This window comes from Conger conger, chromosome 4 (assembly GCF_963514075.1).
Source record: "Conger conger chromosome 4, fConCon1.1, whole genome shotgun sequence".
In the NCBI taxonomy this organism is placed as follows: domain Eukaryota; kingdom Metazoa; phylum Chordata; class Actinopteri; order Anguilliformes; family Congridae; genus Conger; species Conger conger.
In genome coordinates, this window is record NC_083763.1 from 13,079,116 (window position 1) to 13,099,933 (window position 20,818).

The 20,818-nt window shown below is 50.8% G+C and overlaps 1 protein-coding gene across 1 annotated transcript; it reads right to left on the reverse strand.

Moving 5' to 3' along the window:
• Positions 1-377: 377 nt before the first annotated feature.
• On the reverse strand, positions 378-17,694 carry rgl1 (ral guanine nucleotide dissociation stimulator-like 1). Its single transcript, XM_061238353.1, has 18 exons — positions 17,405-17,694; positions 14,976-15,086; positions 12,379-12,587; positions 11,265-11,339; positions 10,389-10,582; positions 10,148-10,272; positions 9,409-9,624; positions 8,388-8,491; positions 7,919-8,003; positions 7,436-7,525; positions 7,232-7,318; positions 6,983-7,015; positions 6,543-6,664; positions 5,256-5,345; positions 4,373-4,553; positions 3,617-3,883; positions 2,807-2,921; positions 378-2,416 (listed from the first exon to the last, which is right to left on the reverse strand). The coding sequence occupies exons 1-18, from the start codon at positions 17,528-17,530 to the stop codon at positions 2,229-2,231; spliced, it is 2,418 nt and encodes an 805-aa protein (XP_061094337.1). The 5' UTR covers positions 17,531-17,694; the 3' UTR covers positions 378-2,228.
• Positions 17,695-20,818: the final 3,124 nt, after the last annotated feature.

Genomic DNA, 20,818 nt, shown 5'->3' on the forward strand with positions numbered 1-20,818 from the left:
TGGCTTCCTATTGCCGCACGCATCCGATTCAAGGCCCAGGTGTCGGCATTTCAGGCTGCTAAGGGGACTGCCCAACCTTACATACAATCTGTAATCACTCCCTACTCCCTAGCTAGATCACTCCGGTCTAATGACTGGAACAGGCCATCGACATGCACTTACGATGACTGTATTTTTTGTTTAGAACAACACTTCATGTGTATTTGACTAGTTATGGATGTGACGGTTTAACTTGTGGTAGAGCCTATGCACTTGTAAGTCGCTGTGGATTAAAAGCGCCTGCCAAATGACTAAAATGTAAAATGTAACTTCTCAAAACCGATCAATCAAAAAGACAAATCAGTAATTCGCACAACAGCAAGACGCAACAAGGAAGATAATGATAATAATTTATTACTTTTGCATGTAGAGAATTCTTTGGCAGTGAAGAAGAAGTATTTAAAAGCTGAGACGTGACAGTCGTTCAGGGAGAAGGTCACAAGTGCTGCGTTTTGGAAGAGAAAGTGATCCCCGTGTCATCCTTTCCGCTCCAGGTCCGCTCTTTGGCCTCCTCGACACTAGGGGTCAGCGTTGGGTGTACAGCAACAAGTTTGTGCGAGAGTGAGTCGAGCGTGGGTTGCGTCCTATTACTAATAAAAATGAATCCTCCTTTCCTGCCACGTCTCCTATCCGGAACTATGGGGTGGGGGGGATGAGTGGAAGAAAGGAGGATATATTTTGGAGGAGTATCGGGACGCGCCCTATGCAAGGCAGAGAGAGTCGAGAGTGAAGGAGTGAGTCTGTGTGAGGGAACGCTTGGACCTGAAGTACGAACAGCGTGAGAACAGTCATTGCGGACACATGTGGGTTAGCATTAGCGCTAGCGCATCATCACCGCCAGGACCATAGCAGTGTGTGTGTGTGTGTGTGTGTCTTATCCGGGTGCACACACATCCACAAATCATTAATGTGATGTGTATGCACTGTGCACCATGAGACGTGTCCTTCCTGACACAAATCCACACTCAAAGCGGCAGAATATCCGCAACTTCACAATCCTCCATTTTATATACAGGAACTGCAACCAGTCCCAGGTCCAGTTATGGAAAAAAATAATAATAAAAAAAAAAAGAACAAACATTCTGCTATTCTAACCGACTTCTATACATTCATATTTTTATACATTTTTCTAATGTTTTTTTTCTGTCCTGTGTCATTTTAAAAAACAAACACACATACAAAAGACAAAGAAATGTCATGACCTCCCATTCCTCAGTGCACAGCCCGGTACAATCTACAACCGCCCCCACCAACTGATGCAGGGTCAGCTTGTGCTACTCTAGTCCTATGTCCAATCGCTACGTGGGAAAAGGTGGGAACTGACCTCGAGTCAGTGTGTGTGTGTGTGTGTGTGGGGGGGGGGGGGGAGCAGAATGTACCAACACCCAGTGCAAGTCCTCAAATACGGCCCACCCATAAACAAGTTCAACTCTATTGGCCAATCACCGAGGGGTTAAGTCAGGCTTCCAATCAGAAACTCCCATTTTGTGCAACCGGATCCCAAACCGAAAGGCGACCGAGCAACGGGAAGAACGAGAATAACATCACAGACTTGTTAAAACCAAGTAGGAACCAATCAGAACGCAGATACCGCGTTCATCACTCAGCTCACAATAACATGAGAAGCTTAATCCTTACTGTCCACATAGTGCACACAAAGGGGGGGGGGGGGGGGGGGGCACAGTGACATCACAGCTCCTGCAACACCCCCACAGAAATACTGACGCAAGAGTCCATTCATCATCACAAGAGAAAGGCGACAGGATCCAGTCCTCCACTTCCCGTCCGCCCCTTATCCCCTTCCTGATGGGAACCGAGCAGGAGTGCCGAAGATGAGAAAGATAGCGCTGATTAAAACAGAACAAACAACAACAACAAAAACAAAAAAAACTATGGAGGACAGCGGCGAATTCATCCATCTCCTTTTTGAGCGCGCGCGTGCGCAAAGTCTCCCGGCGGGCGTTTCCCCACGGAGACCGCCGCAGGTCAGAGGTCGTCGCAGACGGGACGCGGAACAGCGGCGGCCGCAGAACGGGGGGGGGGAGGGGGGGAGAATCGCGGAGGGGACGGAGGAGTGCGGCTCTTCCAGTCCTTCAGTCCGTCTCCGTCCCCGCCCCTCCGGCTCCCCCTAAAGCTCAGGTCTCTGCGGCGCGGCCCTGCGTCGGGGGTCGGGGGTCGGGGGTCGGGGGTCAGAGCGTGACCTTGCTGAGCCGCAGCGACAGGCTGCCTCGTTGCTGGGCGCGCGGGAGCGTGGAGCTGCATCGGCTGCGGAGCTGCACCGGACGCCCGGAGGAGCCGCGCGCCCGCAGCAGGAAGTCGAAGTTCGCCGAGGTGTTCATGGCGTAGAAGACGTTGGCGTTGTCCGGGATCACCAGCTCTGAAGCCAGACCGAGAGAGACGCACCGTGAGAAATCACCCCGATAAAAACACCAGAGATGAGATGAGAAGAAATAATAAATCTGCGAAGACATTGCTAAAAGGAAAAATATTCCACAAGCTGTGCTCCCGAGTGTACAGATCCTCCCCTGAGACAGAGCGGAACCTCACTCAGAGTTTCTACACACGAGGAGACGCGCGCACACACACACACACACACACACACACACACACACACACACACACACACACACACACACACACACACACACACACACACACACACACACACGCAGTGAGAGGTGAGAGATCTTTTTCAAAGCTGGCCCTGGTGAAAAACAGACTGCCATCTAGAATGACTATTTAAGGATCGGGATGTTCCGGGCTTTACCTCTCTCCTCGGAGATGACCTGGACCAGCTCGTAGGCCTCGGCTGGCTGCTCCTCCAGGTTGTGCTTGGTCATGGCTCTGGAGATGACCGCCGGGGTCTTGTCTTGACTCGTCAGCTGTGGAAGAGCAGACCGAGAACTCTTAATCAGAGCACCCACAACCCTGAAACCTCAGTCTTACATTTAGATGTAAATTTCATATCTCTAATACTATGTTTGAAAAGTAAGACAAAAATACTGCCAGTGAGGTGAGACAGTTTGAGACTCATTTAAAAATTTGCCAATGGGGGTCACTTGTCAAGCAAACAACCTAATATGTTCTACTTGAGAGAAAAAATATTGTTGACTCTTATTACAAGATATTTTAGGGGTATGATTTCAGTTTCAATTTGGGGGGGGGGGGGCGTATGGGGTATCATGCGCGTGGGGGGGTATTATGTTTGAAAAGTAAGACAAAAATATTGCCAGTGAGGTGAGACAGTTTGAGACTCATTTCAAAATTTGCCCATGGGGGTCACTTGTCAAGCAAACAACCTAATATGTTCTACTTGAGAGAAAAGATATTATTAACTCTTATTACAAGATATTTTAGGGGCATGATTTCAGTTTCAATTTTGGGGGGGGGGGGGGGGGGGGGGGGGGGGCGTATGGGGTATCATACTCGTGGGGGGGGGTATTACGTCATCTGTAAAAGTGCAGGAAATTGTGCCGATGGTTAAGACATTTTTGTTTTTTGGTTAAGATGTTTTTTTGCCATGTCGATGGCCTGTTCCAGTCATTAATCTCATCTTGTCACTTAAGTCCGGACTCACCACGATGCTCTTGTAGAGGTTCCCGTTGCCCTGCTCCAGGCTGACGCGGATGATGCAGGCGTCCTGGACCTGCGTGTTGTAGGCGGGGGGCAGCGTGGGGGACGTGGGCGAGACGGGGGTGAGGGAGGCCGAACGGCGGTGCGAGGGCGGGGGTCCGGGGAGCGGGGGTCCGGGGAGCGGGGGCGAGGCGGGGGTCAGGGCGGCGCTGGCCGAGGACGAGGAGGTGTCCATGGAGTGCAGGGAGGAGCAGGAGGAGGAGTCCGAAAGCTAGGGCAGAAACAGACGGGGGTCAGTACAGCCACACAGGGGTCAGTACAGCCACACAGGGGTCATTACAGCCACACAGGGGTCAACCTTGCTTTCTAAACGTCCATCTTGCTGCTACTGCTGAAGTCGAAATGCTTCAGTTACCAACCGGAAACTCCTACCATTTAAAAAAGAGTAATAAATAAATATTCTACGGTGAGCTTAGCTCCTGACCTCTTTGTTTTTACCTCACCAGCACAAGCACCTGTTGTTCTGCCTTGTTGTTCCTGGGATTATGTGTGGTGCAAATAAATAAATCCAAAATAAAAAATAATAATTTTGAAGCATAGAGTACAGAAGAAACACAGGAGCTATCTATTCCCCAGGTTTAGAATCTATGAAGCGGGTATAGGTCTGTGAAACGGGTATCTGAACTGAATAGGCATTGGAGTATCAGGTGTGGGTATCTGAACTGACCAGGAGTTGGAGAATCAGGTGTGGGGTCAGTACCTTCTTTTCGGCGATGTCGGGGGTGTGCGTGGGCGTCAGACCCTCGTTGTCCGAGGGGCCGGAGTCGCTGGACGACACGCTGACAGAGTCCATGCTCTCCCCCGAACTGCCAGTAGGGGGCGACCGTGGGCTCTCTCGCACCGGAGAGCTGGCAGATGTGGCTTCAGCTCCCAGGAACAGCCTAGTGAACCGAGACTCTCATTAAGACAGGAAAGACCTCAAACAACGGCACGCAGACACCGGTCCTAATTAATGTTTACGCTCAGGACATCTGCACCTTTTATATTTCTACCATTTTCAAGTTGCACCTTGCCACCCAGAGCTGAAACTGAATGCGTAATGCAGAACGGGGGGGGAATCGCGGAGTTGTTATTATGAATTCTGCTTTGTGTGTCTGGTTTATATACATTCCATGAGGTTAGAGGTCAATTCGATAAATTGTGATTATCATATTAGGATTCATTGCGTTACACTGCACTACATTGCATTGTATTGTATTGATTTCCTCCTGTTCCAGTTGGCTGGGTTGGGATTAGGGTTGGAGCTGAGTTGGGGTTGGGTAAGGATTAGGGTTGGGGCTGGGTTGGTGTTGGGGTTGGTGTTGGTGTTGGGGTTGGGGTTGGGGTTGGGGTTGGGGTTGGGGTTGGGGTTGGGGTTGGGGTTGGTGTTGGTGTTGGTGTTGGGGTTGGTGTTGGGGTTGGGGTTGGGGTTGGGGTTGGGGTTGGGGTTGGTGTTGGTGTTGGTGTTGGTGTTGGTGTTGGTGTTGGTGTTGGTGTTGGTGTTGGTGTTGGTGTTGGTGTTGGTGTTGGTGTTGGGGTTGGTGTTGGGGTTGGGGTTGGGACTGGGTTGGGTTAGGGTTACGGTTGGGGGGTGGGGTACTCACAGGCTCAGTCTCTTCACCATGCTCTTGCGGGGTTTGGGGGAGGTGGGGCTGCTGTCCCCCACTCCTTCGATCTCACAGGACAGAGCGTAGCTGCAGGGAGAGGAGGGGAGCGTTACCTCTACACTACACCCCCAGCACACAGCCCCAAGGGCAGCAGGAGGGATACAGGGAGAGAGGGAGGGAGAGAGAGGGGAGAGAGAGAGATGGGAGGATGGAGAGGGGACAGAGAGAGATGGGAGGATGGAGAGGGGAGGGAGAGAGATGGGAGGATGGAGAGGGGAGAGAGAGGGGAGAGAGAGAGATGGGAGGATGGAGAGGGGAGAGAGGGAGAGAGAGAGGAGAGAGAGATGGGAGGATGGAGAGGGGAGAGAGATAGATGGGAGGATGGAGAGGGGAGAGAGAGATGGGAGGATGGAGAGGGGAGAGAGATGGGAGGATGGAGAGGGGAGAGAGAGAGATGGGAGGATGGAGAGGGGAGAGAGAGATGGGAGGATGGAGAGAGGAGAGAGAGAGATGGGAGGATAGAGAGGGGAGAGAGAGAGATGGGAGGATGGAGAGGGGAGAGAGAGAGAGATGGGAGGATGGAGAGGGGAGAGAGAGAGAGATGGGAGGATGGAGAGGGGAGAGAGAGAGATGGGAGGATGGAGAGGGGAGAGAGAGAGAGATGGGAGGATGGAGAGGGGAGAGAGAGAGAGATGGGAGGATGGAGAGGGGAGAGAGAGAGAGATGGGAGGATGGAGAGGGGAGAAAGAGAGATGGGAGGATGGAGAGGGGAGAAAGAGAGATGGGAGGATGGAGAGGGGAGAGAGAGAGATGGGAGGATGGAGAGGGGAGAGAGAGAGATGGGAGGATAGAGAGGGGAGAGAGAGAGATGGGAGGATGGAGAGGAGAGAGAGAGAGAGATGGGAGGATGGAGAGGGGAGGGAGAGAGAGAGATGGGAGGATGGAGAAGCGAGAGAGAGAGATTGGAGGATGGAGAGGGGAGAGAGAGAGATGGGAGGATGGAGAGGAGAGAGAGAGAGAGATGGGAGGATGGAGAGGGGAGAGAGAGATGGGAGGATGGAGAGGGGAGAGAGAGAGAGATGGGAGGACGGAGAGGGGAGAGAGAGAGATGGGAGGACGGAGAGGGGAGAGAGAGATGGGAGGATGGAGAGGGGAGAGAGAGAGATGGGAGGATGGAGGGGAGAGAGAGAGAGAGATGGGAGGATGGAGAGGGGAGAGAGAGATGGGAGGATGGAGAGAGAGAGAGAGATGGGAGGATGGAGAGGAGACAAGGCGAGTGCGTACCTCTCCTCCTCGCTGTGCTGTGGTTGGCTGTGGAACCAGCGGAGGAAGGCGGGGTCGGAGGTCAGGCAGTAGCTGTTACAGGCGGACTGGAGCAGCTTGATCTGGGCGATCACCTCAAACTCCTGCAGACAGAGCGGGGGAGAGCGGTCACAATCACAATGTCACACGCCCATTTAACCCTCTGAAGAGTGAGGTTTCTAAGTGTAAAACTAAAACATTGCTTTCAATTACCAGTAGTTATGGTTACATCAGCATTAGCATGTTCAGTTAAGAAAATTGTAACCAACCAAGTCTTACTATGACATAATTTGAGAATTAATTCTGTTCCCAACATTGCTGAAAATAAATATGTATTTAACATTTCCAGTTACTGGTGTCTAAAGGGCTAAAGCTTCTGGTATAATTTTTTGCCACAGGTATAACAGGCAAAGAACACTCACCCTGCGTCGCTTCTCAAAGTTGATCAGGCCACCCTGCAAAAGGCAAAAGATAAGCACTGTAAAATTCTGCAAATTCACAACTGCTTAAATTCACAGATACAGACACATACGACTGACAGTACAGTGGTACAGACCCACAGACAGACAGAGACAGACAGACCCACAGACAGACAGGCAGACCCACAGACAGATAGACAGACCCACAGACAGATAGACAGACAGGCAGACAGTAGAACAGGTGAGGCTCACCTCCACTAGGTCAGGCAGGGCTGTATCCAGCATGGTCAGGTCCGTTAAGAACGTGCCCAGGTACGGTATCGTGCCCTGCATGGCACCCTGGGAAGGCAGACGGCGGAGTTTACAGCTCATCCACAATCAGAACACCCACAGAACACCCCGATTTACGGAACACCGTCCAGAATTCCCAACCATTCCCATCATCCCCCCCCTCACCATCTCCTTCTGCAGCTGAAGCCTTCTCTGAGTGCGTTTCTGATGCTCCTTCACACAGTTCTCCAAGCTGGCGAATTTAGAGGTGCCTTCCTGTGAACGGGGAGGCAGGCAGGCGCACACAAATCAGTACAGCCCCAGCTCACCATCAACATCACCAGCAATTCACCAGCATTCACATTAATGGTGTCCCATAAATATTACCTGCAATTTACCAGCATTCACAGTAATGTTGTCCCATGAATATTACCAGCAATTTCCAGCATCCATACTAATGGTGTTCCATCAATGAAAATATTAGATGGGCCAGGCATGGGGTGATAATTGAGGCATATAAATTACTATGGTATTACTGCCCTATACCTTTGCTGTAACACCAGAACACTGCAAATATACCAATACTGATGACACCAGTACCTAAATATTTTGACATACTGGGTTCGGTAATGGTACACTATTACGAATAGCAGGAAGCTGCAGTCTTACCCTCATTAGAAGCTCCCGGCTGGTCAGGTAGTTGTTGTGATCGGAGAAGATATCAGACAGCTCCTCGAACATCTGCATACTGTCCCTGAGTAGCCCGGGGGAAAGGAGGAGAGTTTCACACAGGAATTCTAAGAACTTATAAACACAGAGTTAAATGACCCTTAAACGCATCCTCCGACTGCTGCTGACGTCCCAGAACCCACTGCCCCTCTAACTCACACGGAGGTCTGGCTGACATGCTCACTGACATACACACATGGCTCACATGTGCACGCACAACACACACACATTCACACATACACACACTTGTGCATAAACGCATATATACATACACACCCACACACACACACAGCTCACACGTGCATACACACACCTAAACCCACCCACAAACCCACGACTCACACGTACGCACACACAAGCACACACACACAGCTCACACAAGCACACACACACACACACACACACTCACTTGTGCACGGAGGCCCAGGCTCTCTTCAGGCGGTACAGCGGGTTGGACTGCAGTGCGGAGACGATGGCGCGCAGCGAGGAGAAGTTCTTGCGAATCCGACACTCCTGAGAACGGGGATTCAGCCAATTACATTTCAGTTACCTTTCAGTGAATCATTACATTCAATTACACTTTATTTTCACAACATCTTCTGCCGTCACACAGTCTCAAAGACCACTTACAGGAAAATAGGGGAAATTAAAGCACCTGAACTGAAAAACACCAAAGCAGTCTCAGCAGGAACCCAAATATTGAGGGGGGGGGGGCATCCTCTGCTGGCCAGCCCAGTGTCAGTAGGTGATGTTAGACTAAGCGGTAAATCAGACCTGGGTTCAAATAGGATTTCTTTTGGATTCAAATACTTTTCTGCATTCGACTAACATCGTCTGGTGTATCGGAACAAATGAAATTATCCGAAAAGTGTAAGCACCGCCCATCTGCTCTGGCTGCTCCGCCCATACTGTTCTGTGCTCTATTGATCTTGCCTGGCAAATGCACCAGGCAAGATCAATAGAGCACAGAAAAGTATTTGAATCCAAAACAAATACCATTTGAACCCAGGTCTGGTGGTAATAGGGTGGTAAAGGTGACTCCAACACAATAACAAATCATAGTGCTCTCGCTACACAACTGAACACATTCACTGAAACCCGTTTGCGATTAGACTCCCAACTCAGCTACATTATACACATACAGGCCGAAAACACATCAGCCCTCAAAAAGGGCAAACAGGGGGGTGTCTGGGTGGCGCAGCCTGCAGAGCACTGACCGCATGCTCATTGCGAGCCGCGACGTCGGCGTTTCGAATCCGACCGTCCGACAATTTGTCGCATGTCTTTCCCTCTCTCTCGCCCCCATTCTTCCTGTCTCTATATACTGTCCAATAAAGCTGAAAAAGGCCTAAAAAATATCTTAAAAAAAGGGTAAACGGGGATGCGTGTCGCCCGTACGGGACGCGGGAGGGGGGCGGTGTTCGGCGTACCTGAGCCACGTCGATCCAGTGCTGGATGACGCGCGCGCGCAGGTGAGGCCGGAGCTGGCGTTGGCGGAGCACGGTGCTGACCACGCAGGCCGCCACGGCGTTGAACTGCGTGATGGTGGCGCGGATGGTGGGCGCACAGCGCTTGTTGTGCTTCTTATCTCTCTGAGACCAGATGGAGCCCAGGCAGTGGTGGGGCACCACCTTCTTAAACAGCAGCTATGAGCCCACAGGGAGGGAGAAAAAACTTAATTACAGCTCTAGGCATTTATCTTTGAAAGCGTACATCTAGGTATTCATATTTAATAAGTACCCGTTTGTAAAACAAGCGCAGATCCTGAACAGACACTTGGCATGCCCTCTAGTCTAGAGGCCATTTATTTGAGTGAGTAAGTGTGCGAGTGTGTGGAGTGAGTGTGTGAGTGAGTGAGTGAGTGTGTGAGTGTGTGAGTGAGAGAGAGTGAGTGACCTGAATTTGCCACTTTCATGGCACGCCATGGAATAAATAATCATTTTTGAAAGCTCAGCGTGAGATTTCTAAACTATCAAGCTTTGCAATTTTCAGGTCCTGTATCATAGCCCTAATTCAATTATAGTTTTAGCAAACTGCTGAAGAGCAGTTTTTTTTTTTTCCCGAAGTCAGTGTTCTAGAACTAGCATTGGTTAGCACTGGAGCTCAGTTATGACCGTTCTACTCTCCATGTCTGGGATCTCACACCTCAGGCCAGCTCTGCGCCCTTACCGCGTCCATGTAGGTGAGCTGCTCGGCCACCAGGTCGGCCTCGAAGGACAGGAAGGCCTCCTGCACCTCCATCTCCACTTCCTCTTCCTCCCCGATGCAGAAGGAGACGCTGCCGTGGGAACCGGCTGCAGGGGGGACGGCAGGGGATCAACGATCAAAGAGAGCCACGTACTTCCCAGCAGACACGGGACAGCGAGAGGGGTCGGGACAGGAGACGGGTTTTCGGGGCATGGGGCCTCACCTTCGCAGTCCGGGTCCAGCGCGGCCTGGTTCTGCAGCTGCTCCAGGAGGCTGTGGGCCCTGCGGAGGAGCTCCGAGACGGGCAGCGCCCTCTGCAGGAACTCCAGCACCCTGCGCAGGCTGGGGTAGGCCGGGGGCTCCTGGAAGTCCTCGGGGCACTGATCCAGCCAGGTCCGCAAGATGGAGGCCAGGGCACTGAGGGGGAGAGGAGGGAGAGAGAGGGGGGGAGGAAAGGAGGAGAAGAGAGAAGAGATGGAAGGGTAGAGGAAGGGAGGGGGCGGAAGGACGGAAGAGGAAAACAAGGGGAGAGGAGGTGGAGGAGAGAGGACAAAAACAAGGGGAGAAGAGTGATTAAACGCTCCCGTGCAGAAGCTGAGCGAAGCAGAAAAAGTTTCAGCTTTTTTTTTTTTTTTTTTTTTTTTTTACCAGGCTGCTAAACCCTGATCCGTGAAACACAGACTCTCAGCATATTTAAGAGTTCCACTGCGATGCTGCGCTCTGCCCTTCAGAATGATTAACGCGTCCCTCCCCCCCCACCGCCCCCACGCCAAAACACAAAGTCCACTTAAACCCTCTCCCCGCCTGTAACTCCACATCTCTAAACACTGCCGAGAACCCAGAGACAGACAGTCTCTCGGTCTGTCTCCATTCACATGCGATGGGTCAGGGGAGCGCAGAACCGCCTGATACGCGGTTAAGGTTTCTCACACAAAATGGCCGCCGTGGATGCTACACATGCTACACATTAGCGGTGGCTGTGCTTAAGTCTCTCCCTACCCCGACTACACTGTAGCCCCCCTCTAATTAAAGGCTGATATGAACGCTGTCGGATACGTGTGGTCTGGTGGGATTTTAAGCGCCTGTATAGCACACTTACTTCCGGACCTCTCCCCTGTTCTCCGACGACTTGAAGTGTCCGTTTTCTTCCTCGCCGTCCTCCATACACCCATACCTGGAGAGGGAAGGGGGAGAGAGAGGGAGAGAGAGAGAGAGAGAGAGAGAGAGAGAGAGAGAGAGAGAGCAAAAACAAGAGAAGGAAAGGGGGAGAGGGGAGAGAGAGAAAACCAGAGAGAGTGAGAGAGAGTGAGAAAACAAGAGAAGGAAAGAGGGGGAGAAGGGAGAAAGAGGGGGGGAGAGAGAGAAAAAGAATTATTACTGCGGCACAAGTTCTGGCACACACAAGTGTATTCCTGGGATTCCAGTGCAGCCCAACTGAATCAAGCCGACGTAAGAGACAGATTTCCACTCCTGCAGAAGTCCCAGCAGTCGACGCCCTGTATCAGCGGTTAGCGATCAAACTCCCAGCATGCCCTCTGTTCTGCCCTGTTAGGCCCGTGCTCACACAGTCATGAGAACAGAGGAGCACTACGGGACAAGGACAGGCTTATTCAGCCCACCTGGACTCATCACTTAGCAGCCTGGAGGGCATCCAGCACTGCGTCAGGCATCAGTTTAAACCCCCCTCCCCGTGTCATCGACGCTACCAACCTGGCAAGACGTGCCCTGCATGAGTAATCAGTTAAGATATAAATCGTTCCTGATTATTATCGTCCCCCACATGTAATCTGGCTCCTTTGCGCAATTCTAAAAAATCACAGACAATGACTAAAGTTGCTTCAAAGAACCCGAGATGCCTGTCAGCGGCAGTCTTAGCGCCGGCATTCGCCCCCGTGTTGGCGCCTGCATCAGAGCCTGCATTAGCACCCTGTTTAGCACCCGTCGTAGCGCCTGCGTTAGCGTCCGTGTTGCCGCCCGTGTTGGTGCCCTCATTAGCGCCTGTGTTAGTGCCCGTGTCAGCACCCTGTTTAGCATCCGTGTCAGCGCCAGTCTTGGTGTCTGCGTTAGCGCTCGTGTTAGCGCTCGTGTTAGCGCTCGTGTTAGCGCTCGTGTTAGCGCTCGTGTTAGCACCCGCCTCAGCACCCTGTTTACCACCCGTCGTAGCGCCTGCGTTAGCGTGCGTGTTAGCGTGCGGCTGTGCGGTTCGGGCGTACCTGTCCAGCAGCAGCTGCAGCACGGCCGCCGGGCGGGCGAAGGCACGGTAGGTGGACAGGAAGATGCTGCTGTAGGTCAGGTCGTTGTCGCCGAACGCCGTCAGCAGCGTCTCCACCAGACGCTCCAGCGTCCCGGCCCGGATGCTCCGGATCTTACACGTCTCCAGCTGGCTCACCGTGTGGCCGGGGGGCAGCCGGTCCCCCTCCGCCTGGGACAGAGGAGGGAGAGAACCAGGAAAGAGAGAGAGGGGAGAGAGAGAGAGAAACAAATTAACTGCATGTAGGTGCAGCTGGTAGTCTAGTGGCTAAGGTGCATGACTGGGACCCAGAAAGTTTGTGGTTCAAACCCCGGTGTAGCCATGATAAGATCCACACAGCTGTTGGGCCCTTAACCCCACATTGCTTCCAGGGGGATTGTTCCCTGCTTAGTTTAATCAACTGTAAGTCGGTTTGGATAAACGTGTCAGCTAAATGACAAATTATTATTATTATTATTATTAACATGTGTCCTGCTGCCGTGTAATTGTTGGGGGGGGGGGGGGGGGGGGGGGTGAAAGTGAGAGTAAATAAGACAGAGAAAGAGAAAGAGGAGTGAAAGAGATGGAGAGAAAAAAGACAAAGAGAAAGAGAGCGAGACAGACAGGGACAGGGAGGGAGAGGGAGCACAAGCCCATGGTGCCACTAGCGCACTACAACAGGAAGCCCCACAATCTGCTTTCAATCACACGCATCCCGCCCCGCCCCTCCTCCCGCTCCAAAACAGCCGTAAAACAGAGAGACGGGCCGCCGCGTCTCTGGGTGCGGGTCCAGGCTGCAGCTGGATTTCTGGCACCAAACACCGCTCGTTAGGACCGCAGTGTGCTGAGCAGCGGAAACACGATAAATCTCACACACACACACACACACACACACACACAGCACCACCCCGGACCTCACAGCTCAATGCACAGGCTGAAACACACCACACACACCACACACACCACACACACCACCACCCCGGACCTCACAGCTCAATGTACAGGCTGAAACACACCACACACCACACACCACACACACACACCACACACACACACACACACACACCACACACCACACACCAACACACCACACACACACCACACACACACAGCACCACACACCACACACACACGCACAGCACCACCCCGGACCTCACAGCTCAATGTACAGGCTGAAACACACCACACACCACACACCACACACCACACACCACACACCACACACACACACCACACACCACACACCACACACCACACACCAAGCACCACCCTGGACCTCACAGCTCAATGTACAGGCTGAAAAACAGACCACACACACCGACACTCTGCATCTTATCAGCCATTAAACGTCTATTGTATTGTCAACAATCCGTTTTTTGTATTTATTTAGCTGACTCTTTTCTCCAAAGTGACTCACATTTGAGTAGACCCAGTAGGGGCCAATTCCCCGCCAGAGCAATGTGGGTTTAAGGGCCTTGCTCAAGGGCCCAACAGCTGCAATGACCTTATTTTTGCCACACTGGGGCTTGAACCACCAACCTTCCAGGTCCAAGGCAAGTGCTATAGCTATAAGCTATAAGCTACCCCCACAGCCTATAGGTTGATGGGCAATCCACTGATCTGATCTCATTCCTTGCATGGATACTCCTTGGTTTGAGGCAGTAGAAGTGATCGATTGGTCACAGAAATTGTTTCAGGAAATTATAGAATATTTATCAGCTAAACTAAGTTTTTGTTCCATCTGAATTCCAGAAAAAAAAAAAAAAAAAAAAACTCTCTTAACCTCCAAGATAAACAAACTCAGCATTAATAGTCGCCCCCAGCACACTCAGATATGCAATTATACAGAAAGCCTTCCAAAACAAAGCACCATAGAAACAGAGCATGGCCAGCTCTCTCTCAAAAACAAATAAAGAACATGCGAGCAATTACCCCGATTAACCTCCAATCCAAAGACTTTAAAAACATACATTTAAAAACGAGGTTAAGAAACAGTGTTAAAATATGCAATAAACTGCACAGCCCTAATGACGTCTGGGAGGCGGTTAAAGAGTCTGGAAGCGTTCACAGCAAACACGTGATCTCCCTCAGCTCTGCTTCCAGCGGCCAAGGTTTAGATCTGCAACGTCTTTAGGTGCTAAACCATACCTCGCTTTTGCCGTTCTGTTAAACCCATTCTACTTGTAAGCTTAATAATCATGCAGTAACCCTTTGAACCCCCCCCCAAGTTCTAAGTCAGTGTTCTCAAACTCCATTGATTTCAATTATCAGTATTGATTGTTACATCAGCATTGGAATGTTCAGTTAAGAACATTCTAACCATCATTTGTGACCTCACATCTTAAAGGGTTAAGGGGCAAGAGAAACAAATAGTCAAAGTTAATATTAACGCTGTGCACGCATTTGTGTCCATGTGCATGTGTGTGTGCATGCAGGGTATGTGTGTGTGTGTGTGTGTGTGTGTGTGTGTGTATCCATATGCACACATCAGGGAGAAGTGCGCAGCAGAAACAGGTGTGTTGCTGGGGATTTATTTTTTTGAGCACTGCAGTGCGGTGAGAACCAGTGGGATTGTCTCACCCCCAGCCATCTTGCTCCCTTGTTGGCGGCCTGTTGGATCTGCACTCTCTTCAGCGTGACGTTGTATATGGCCCCCTCCTCCACTTCCTCTCCCCAATCCTGCACCGAGCTCTGTGGGAAAGAGGGGGAGGGGGGTTAATGTTACCACGCAAAACACATCCCTTCAACAATGGTCTCTTCACAAGTCAACAAGCAACACCAAAAATTAAAGAGGCACTACCTATTTTCCCAAAACAACAATCATGGGGGCGGAGGGGGGGGGGGGACAGAAACTGTAAATAAACAGACTCATAGAAACAGAGTGGCTGACTGAGAGGGGGGGGGGGTTAGGGGTAAGACCCCCTGCACGCACCCTCTTCCCCCGACTCCTGATCGAGATATCAGAGCGGCCACAGGACAGTCAGCCCTTTCGGGGGGCAGGGCTTTGATAGCCAGAAAGTCAGTAACACTCGAACCCCCCTAAACACACGCAGACACACGTAGACACAAACAAACAGACACAGACAGACACCCACACAGACACACATAGACACAAACACAGACACACGTAGACAGAGACACCCACACAGACACAGACACACGTAGACACAGACACCCACGCAGACACACGTTGGCCATAGCAGTTCCAAGCAGGCAGGATATTGAGTCACAGACTCACACAGGCGAAGCAGCAACAGCACGGAACGGCACATTCCTTCACCCTCTGCCTCCGCTCCGTAATTTACAGGAAAAAGAGAGAAAGAAACATTCCACTGGAGAAAAAACTCCGCTAACAGGACTCAGCCAATAAGAGGGAAGTCTGACCCGGAGGATGCTCGCACTTTCTCCCCGTGCAGAGATAACCGCAGATGAGGGGTCAAAGGTCAATGTTACCTCCACCCCATTAAGGTTCGGTGCCAAAATCCCTCCAGGGGATAAGAAGCAGAACCCATCTCAAAATAAATAAATAAATATCTCTGGTTGCTGAGCAGTTAGTTTCACAGACAAACCAAAAATCCGCACAGATAAACCAACAATCCGCACAAACAGGGGTCCCCCTTCATGAGGGAGACCAAGGTCAGGATGAGCTTTATTTTTTCTCATCTTTTTTGCAGTGGGTCATCACCGTTGAAGGTGCACACTTTTGGAGGAGGACGGTGGAAAACCGTGACCTCTGGAAATTAAACGGGGCCGTCTGTCTGTCTGTCTGTGTGTATATCCAATCCCGTTTCCTCTACAGTGCTGTGGCATAAATATTTCTTTCACTGAGTCATGCAGTCCGCGCTCAAAAACAAAAGCAGGAGGTCCCGCGGCTCTCTGGGCGACGCTGCTGAGCCCACAGTCTGCAGAGATCCCCACTCTTTGTGCTGGGCATAAACGGCTTTAAAGTTTTAAACACTGCCCGCCCAGTCGTTAACGGTGGATCTCACAGTCTGCACAACGAAGCTTACTAGGGGGGGGGGGGGGAATGGCATCGGTAATTTTCCAATTCCAACAGAAGCAGATTAATAACTGCGAGACTGGCGTGTTGTTTCTATCCACCGCCAGGTCATACAATTTGAAGCTGTCAACTTCATAACAGTCAGCATACGAAACACGTTAGATATGGCGGCTGCATGTTGGGCACAATTAACTTAAGAAAAACAATAAAAGCAAATCACGAGTCAACTGGACGCCGAGCTAATTACTACACCAATAGCATGCCTAACAGTAACAGCGACTGGAACAAGTTTAATTCGACCACTTTACACCGCTTGTGTTTAAAAATGTTGCAATTAATTATTTAGCAGAGAGAAAATAGTCACTTTACTGAATTCCACACTTGTTGAACGTATCTACAGGGTGTGTATTAAAATCAAAAGATGCTAGTACGGGTGGAAATGTACATTTTTTAACGGGCATCTAAACATCAGTCTCGCGCACCCCACCGGGTAGAGCACAGGCATTCCAGTTAATCAGCAGTATGTGAAACAATGCACCCAAAAATAACGACCGAGTCAAGTCTTTACAATGATCGGCTCCCTATTGTGTTTACCCCGTAGGCTCGGTTGGGATTTGTATAGAGCCCTCGACGCGGACAATTGTTCACCGATTTCCCCCACACAACTGCGAGACAAAAGTTTTCAATTTGATTGGTCCAACTTAACGGGGCATATTCTTTTTTTTTTTTTTTAAACAATGACGTTCTCCAACCACTAACACCACAATAAACAAAGTGTTATTTAAAGTCCAGTATTAACATGAAGAGTGTTGAAATGAAAATAGGTTAAAAAAAAATAAAAAATTTAAATGACAAGGTTTGCTTTGTCTCCCCCCGCCTCAATCGTTCTTTATCCGCTATTTTCCAGTATCCCTCACCCACCCATTCAGGCTCGCCTGAATAAGCACAAACTCAGAAACCGCAAACTTATCAGGCAATACTACATCGTATTGAGCGGCAGCGTCTTTACCATCTTAGCTTTCCAGGCGAATTTCATGGTAAGCGCCTCTCTCATGGTCTGAGAGCCGCATCCGTTTCCAGCTACAGTCCGCCAAAGGGGTGAGGTATTCCCAAACTCCCGACCAACAAACAGCATCCACCACTGCGTAAAGATCCTCCTCGGTAAATCCTTTCTCCTCCGGCAGACACGTACAATCCGTCACAACTCTCTTGTCTGTTTGTCCTCCTCTTCGTCCCTCCTCCCAATTTCTTTCAATTTCTCCTCGCTCTCCCTGCGTCTCCCCGTTAGTGAATGAGGGAGCTCCGCCCCGCTGAACTCATGGTCCCCCCCCCCTCCCCCTTTTCTTCCTTTCCCGTTTTTTTTTCCACAGCTGAAAGAAAAGACGCGGTGACAGGGAGTTCTGGGGTCTGGTGTAGTTGTTTTCAACTTTTGTTCAGCCGTTGATAGTTTGGATATGCGCTATTGTGCGCCCTGGCAAACCAGCGAATGTGCAGCTCTGTGCGAGGTTACACAGCTCGTCAACCCCTTGTTTGGAAATGTGCGCGCAATTGTTTTTGTTTTGCTCAGCTTTGTAAAGAAAACTGGTACCGTGCCTATGTGCTCATGTGTGACTTCGTGTTCCAGACGAGAAAGGAGGGTTTTAAAGAATTGGCTTTGATTTCCCAGTTGCGACAGATAATTTACTGGAATCTTTACTGATGTAACTCACTGAAGCGTGTCAGTGTGGGGGCGGAAGGATCCCGTCACTGATTCCTGGCTTTTAAACCTGTCAACACAGTTGCCGAAATCTTGACTCTGTGTTCTCCGCAGAATTTACAGGAATCACATTTTGGCCTCATCAAATGCTGCTTTTTAGAGTGACTTAAAATACGAGAGAACATAAATGTAGATATGTGTTGCAGCCTATACGAGTTACATTTACACAAATCTGGCTAAAAAACACTCCCAAACCCTGAAATCTAGGTTAACTACGCGAATCTAGAACCAAGCCACATTCGCAAATCAACTGTTAATAACGCCAATAAAAAAAAACGAATTACGCAAAGCGTCACACGACGTCACAGGCCGCTAGCCTGCGTGCTGCCAGGGGCCGCGCTGACGTTCCACCACACCACCCAGAGGACGTGGTCCTGAGCCGCATCGGCGCCAGCTTACCCAGGCACCGCCAGGGGCACACGCAGGGGGTTTTAGGGAAGCTCCGTTCTCTCCTGCTTTCAGTCCAGTTCCCAGGCTGGCGAGCCTGGCCCCGCTCATCCATCTCTGGGGGTCTGGGAAGCATCACTCTACGATGGGAAAGGTTACGACCCCCAGTCCCTCCCAGGAGGCCAGCTGTTATCAAGGGAGGGATGATGTCATCTCCCTGTGCAGTTGCCCTACCTAATGTCAACTTGCGCGCAATACGTTCTCATATTAGCAGTTACATCACCGCCATCCCTCAGAGTCAACCGCGATGGCTGGGTGTGGCGGTGATCCGCGCTGGGCCGATTGCGCAGTGCTCTGACCTCCGACCTACGACCCCGGGACAGACTGTACCGAACTGGGCTTGTAGCTCATAACCCAGGCTGCAGGTTTGAGTCCCGCTGGATAAGACTTATCTGCTAAATTTTCGAACATAAACATAAATACTATGAGTTATGAAAGCAATAACTGCATGGCCGGCACACACGCAGAAAGATGAGACACATGAAATGGCAGCAGTGGGGGAGATCGCTGCCTCAGAGAAGCTTGGTTACTGAAAGATAGATGTTATGTGAGAGAGGGGAGGACATTTATCTGGCCGGGGTGATTCCAGCAGTGCTGTTAAATCCTAAGTGTTATTCCACTTTTGGGTTGTGAAAAGCCTTAATAAACCAACTCATCTCTCTCTGTCTCGCTCTCTCTCCGTCTCTCTGCTTGTGGTGGTTGTGGTTGTTTGGGTTTGTTTTTTGGTGTTCATTGAGTATTTTGAGGTAGAACTGTTCATACTTCACGTGCGGTAGTGCTGTGCCATTTCAGGAAGTACACTTACAGTATACAGGCCACTTAGTCATTTTAATGCTCTGTAATTTCTGTTTTCGAATACTGTCTGTTTTCGAATAATATCTCTCTCTCTCTCTCTCAACTCATGCATATGGGTGCAAGGCGAGATGAGACCAAATCCACTTTAAATATACGATACATTTCAATGTCAGCTAAAAAAATATACATGATTTGTTTTTAACAAATAAAATGCAATGTTACTCCTGAACATGCATTATACAGTGTTTCTCATGAGCCTAAGCCCTCCACCTAAGATAATATCTCATTTGTGTTCCCGGGGGACTCCCCATGGCTGCTCATGTGGTTGTGCTGACACCCTCGACACCCCCGCTAATTCCGCCGCTTCCCCCTTCCGCCCGCAGCCCGCCTCTGCGCCCCGTTCCCGGAGCTCGGCGAGACACGGCGCGGCACGAGAACAGGAGCGCCGCTCTGTGATTACGCTGCTGTGGGGAACGCTGCATTCCAGGAAATCTCCCGCTTCCTGCTGGCAGCCTCCCCGGCACCGCACTTCCTGCCGTCCTCCTACCTGACCGGCGAGTGACGGGCGCTACGGAAACCGGCTGACTGACAGCCGCACGGCAGGGATACAGGCCCCAGAGCAGGTGCTGCCCCACCCTGGAGATCTACCGTGCTGTAGGTCTTCGCTCCGACCCTGTTCCTGGAGATCTACAATACTGTCCTGTAGGGTTCACGCTAAACCTATTCCTGGAGATCTACCGTCCTGTAGGTCTTCGCTCCGACCCTGTTCCTGGAGATCTACAATACTGTCCTGTAGGGTTCACACTAAACCTATTCCTGGAGATCTACCGTACTGTAGGTCTTCGCTCCGACCCTGTTCCTGGAGATCTACAATACTGTCCTGTAGGGTTCACACTAACCCTATTCCTGGAGATCTACCGTCCTGTAGGTCTTCGCTCCGACCCTGTTCCTGAAGATCTAGTCTCCTGTAGGTCTTCACTCCGACCCTGTTCCTGGAGATCTACAATACTGTCCTGTAGGGTTCACACTAAACCTATTCCTGGAGATCTACCGTCCTGTAGGTCTTCGCTCCGACCCTGTTCCTGGAGATCTACAATACTGTCCTGTAGGGTTCACACTAACCCTATTCCTGGAGATCTACCGCCCTGTAGGTCTTCGCTCCGACCCTGTTCCTGAAGATCTAGTCTCCTGTAGGTCTTCGCTCCGACCCTGTTCCTGGAGATCTACAATACTGTCCTGTAGGGTTCACACTAAACCTATTCCTGGAGATCTACTGTCCTGTAGGTCTTCACTCCAACCCTGTTCCTGAAGATCTAGTCTCCTGTAGGTTTTCACTCCAACCCTGTTCCTGAAGATCTACAGTACCGTCCTGTAGGTTTTCACTCTAAGCCTATTCCTGGAGATCTACCGTCCTGTAGCTCTTCA

Excerpts from the sequence above, each read along its gene's own strand:
- rgl1 (XM_061238353.1), bottom strand. The coding sequence starts at position 17,530 with ATGCTGTTTGTTGGTCGGGAGTTTGGGAATACCTCACCCCTTTGGCGG. Across the intron at positions 12,588-14,975 it reads AGGGAGCAAGATGGCTGGGG|GCGGAGGGGGACCGGCTGCC; the intron begins GTGAGACAATCC and ends CCTCTGTCCCAG. Across the intron at positions 9,625-10,147 it reads AGCTCACCTACATGGACGCG|CTGCTGTTTAAGAAGGTGGT; the intron begins GTAAGGGCGCAG and ends GTGGGCTCATAG.